The sequence below is a fragment of the Macrobrachium rosenbergii genome, chromosome 17 (genome assembly GCF_040412425.1).
Source record: "Macrobrachium rosenbergii isolate ZJJX-2024 chromosome 17, ASM4041242v1, whole genome shotgun sequence".
Classification (NCBI taxonomy): Eukaryota; Metazoa; Arthropoda; class Malacostraca; order Decapoda; family Palaemonidae; genus Macrobrachium; species Macrobrachium rosenbergii.
The window spans coordinates 11791270-11793670 of record NC_089757.1 but is presented as its reverse complement, the minus strand read 5'-3'; the positions used below and the strand labels follow the sequence as shown (position 1 = coordinate 11793670).

The 2401-nt window shown below is 34.9% G+C and overlaps 1 protein-coding gene across 4 annotated transcripts in view; it reads right to left on the bottom strand.

Moving 5' to 3' along the window:
• Window positions 1-243: 243 nt before the first annotated feature.
• Window positions 244-2401, bottom strand: part of LOC136847731 (uncharacterized protein C3orf20 homolog) — a 25527-nt gene continuing 23369 nt past the window's right edge. For 2 of the 4 annotated variants that reach the window (XM_067119595.1, XM_067119596.1), the window contains exon 5: window positions 244-2339. In XM_067119595.1, coding sequence (XP_066975696.1) covers window positions 2136-2339 — 204 coding nt within the window. In that variant the 3' untranslated portion in view covers window positions 244-2135. The remainder of the gene's footprint in view (window positions 2340-2401) is intronic. The other 2 variants (XM_067119594.1, XM_067119593.1) reach the window with 2 other exon arrangements.

Below are 2401 nucleotides of genomic sequence, written 5' to 3'. Positions count from 1 at the left end.
AGTTTCTGGAAATAAATCAGCCTTACTCCAAGTTCCTGCATGCCCTTTTTCTTTGCTGGGCTTGGGTTATTGGACTGTCCAGCCCATTAGCTGTGCCTATCTAAAAAATGACAATACTATAAAAAGAAAGCTTTACTATACAGTATAGTAACTTCAATAAATGGATACAGGTGTTTATAGCACTTTCAGTAAAAACATTGACAAACCACTAATCAAAATTTGTTGGTCATTGATAAGAATGGAGTTTCTGAAACATTTATTGTCAAAGAATTTGGAAAATACATGAAAATATGAGTACTAAATATAACTGTGGTGGAAGATACAGTATTGGCAGCATGTAGATTTCCAAACTTGCCACAGTTGCACACACATTCAGATGAGGCACTTCATCTGTTTTTTTAAATATGGTACACTTTAAAAAACAATGTTTTATCTGAATTCTACTGTCACAGTGTAGACATAGATGCAATGATTTTAAAATACAGTACAGTTTAAGAATTTGTGGAACAGATATTTAGTATATTGGCTTATTTTCTTAGTATTGGAAGACAACAAACAAAGCTGCAGTAAGATTGTATGAATACAACTACTGTTCTACGCTTCATTTAAAAGTACACACCCCTTCCACCATGGGAAACTAGAAGCTAGTTACCAGAGTCAGATCTATGGTACCACCTTTCTGTTGTGACTGGGAGACTCAGGCACTTGTTGAATCTTTGGCAATCTGGTGAAAATGTTTCGACATCTGTGGTACTCAGTAAATCCTGTAGCAATACAGAAACATGCAGCCAGGTATAAGTTCTTGCTTTGTTGTATTAATTATTATATTACTTCTATATTTATTCTTCTTCCTGTCATCTCGAAGTGCAGGGGCATTACTGCTTACAGAATGCTGGGAATTGCACAGGAGCAGTAATTGCAATACAGTACTATTAATCCTTTTGTGTAGGAACAATGATATTCCATTATCTTTAAATAATTTTTGTCCTTGTTATTTTGAAAACTATTTTGTAGGCAATGGTTACTGTCATTAAAAAATCATGTGCATTATCAGAGTGGAAAATATAATGTGAATGATTGCATGTGATATCTTGAAACATGTCTATGACTCATATAATTTGGCAGACACTGAGATAAGTTTAGATGAATTTTTGAATAGCTGGGGCCTTGAAGATTACCTTTTGAAAAGAAAAGAGTAATAAAAAGTTGAGGTTTCAGTAATCACTATATTTTTAGTTGCAAATCATTTCTGAGATACAGGCTGATTTTTTTTTTTCTTAGGTTTTTGGTTGGCCACCATTCTCAATAATATTTTGCTGTGCTTTTACTTTCACGTATACATAGCCCGGCTAGAATGCAGTGTATCTGAAATAGTTACTGAAATTTTTATTTGTAACTACTGAGTACAAGGATAGTTGTGAGGGCAAGAGTGATAGAATTTTAGAAATCGTCAGGCTCACTGTAGATGGTGCTAAGGGTTCTTGAGAGAGACGTTTTGGACCCCAGCCACATTGCTTTATGCCTGTTACTTTCCATCTATTGTCACTGGCCTCTCTACCTAGTTGCCTATCTTCTTCAACTTCATCTTGCTGTAATTTCCACTTAACACTTAACAACAAATAGTCCGAGCAAGCCCTGTTAGACTCTTGGGACGTGATTCAGTGATCTCATGAAAATATGCCTTATGATCAGTAAATAGATAGAATTATGAGGATTTGTTTTTAGTGTTGGCTTTCAAGATTGCACAACAAATATAATTTAATAAACCAATAACTATAAATGTAATTATTCAACTAAGGATGCTGTGCAATAATCATCTTTGCTAGGCTGTAATTTGTAATTTTGGTTGGGGCATTTAGTATTTGACTTGGGCTTAGCCTGAAGTTGATTCCTGGAGCCCGACTAAAATCCTAAGTAATTTAAATAATCAAAACAAGGTTTCTAGAATATAAATACAGGTCAATAGATAACATGGGACTGATGTATATCCTTGCACTTAAGAACAGGTACAGGAATTTGTTTTGGGTGAAATAATCACTAAAAGTTATCTCATAGTTCAGTACATAAATGTTTCTGCCAAATTGTGCGCATACTTTTCAATTTAGGAACTTGTCATGCTGGATCACACCTAATTTTTATGTGTTCCCCTCTGACGAATCTTCCAAGATGTCTTCACCAGGCTCAGGTGATTCAGATCTTGAAGTCTGTTCGACTTCTGGAGTGCGAAGGCAGAAATCGTACTGTGTGTGTTTTGATATGAATGTCAGAAAGTCCTGTTTACTGCACCCGTAGCTGGCAAGAGGAAATCCAGCATACAGCATCTTTGTCTTCTGGTAGATCTGGCAAAAAATAGAAATATAGGAATAATACAGATTGTTTATTTAACTCTATTTATTTATTT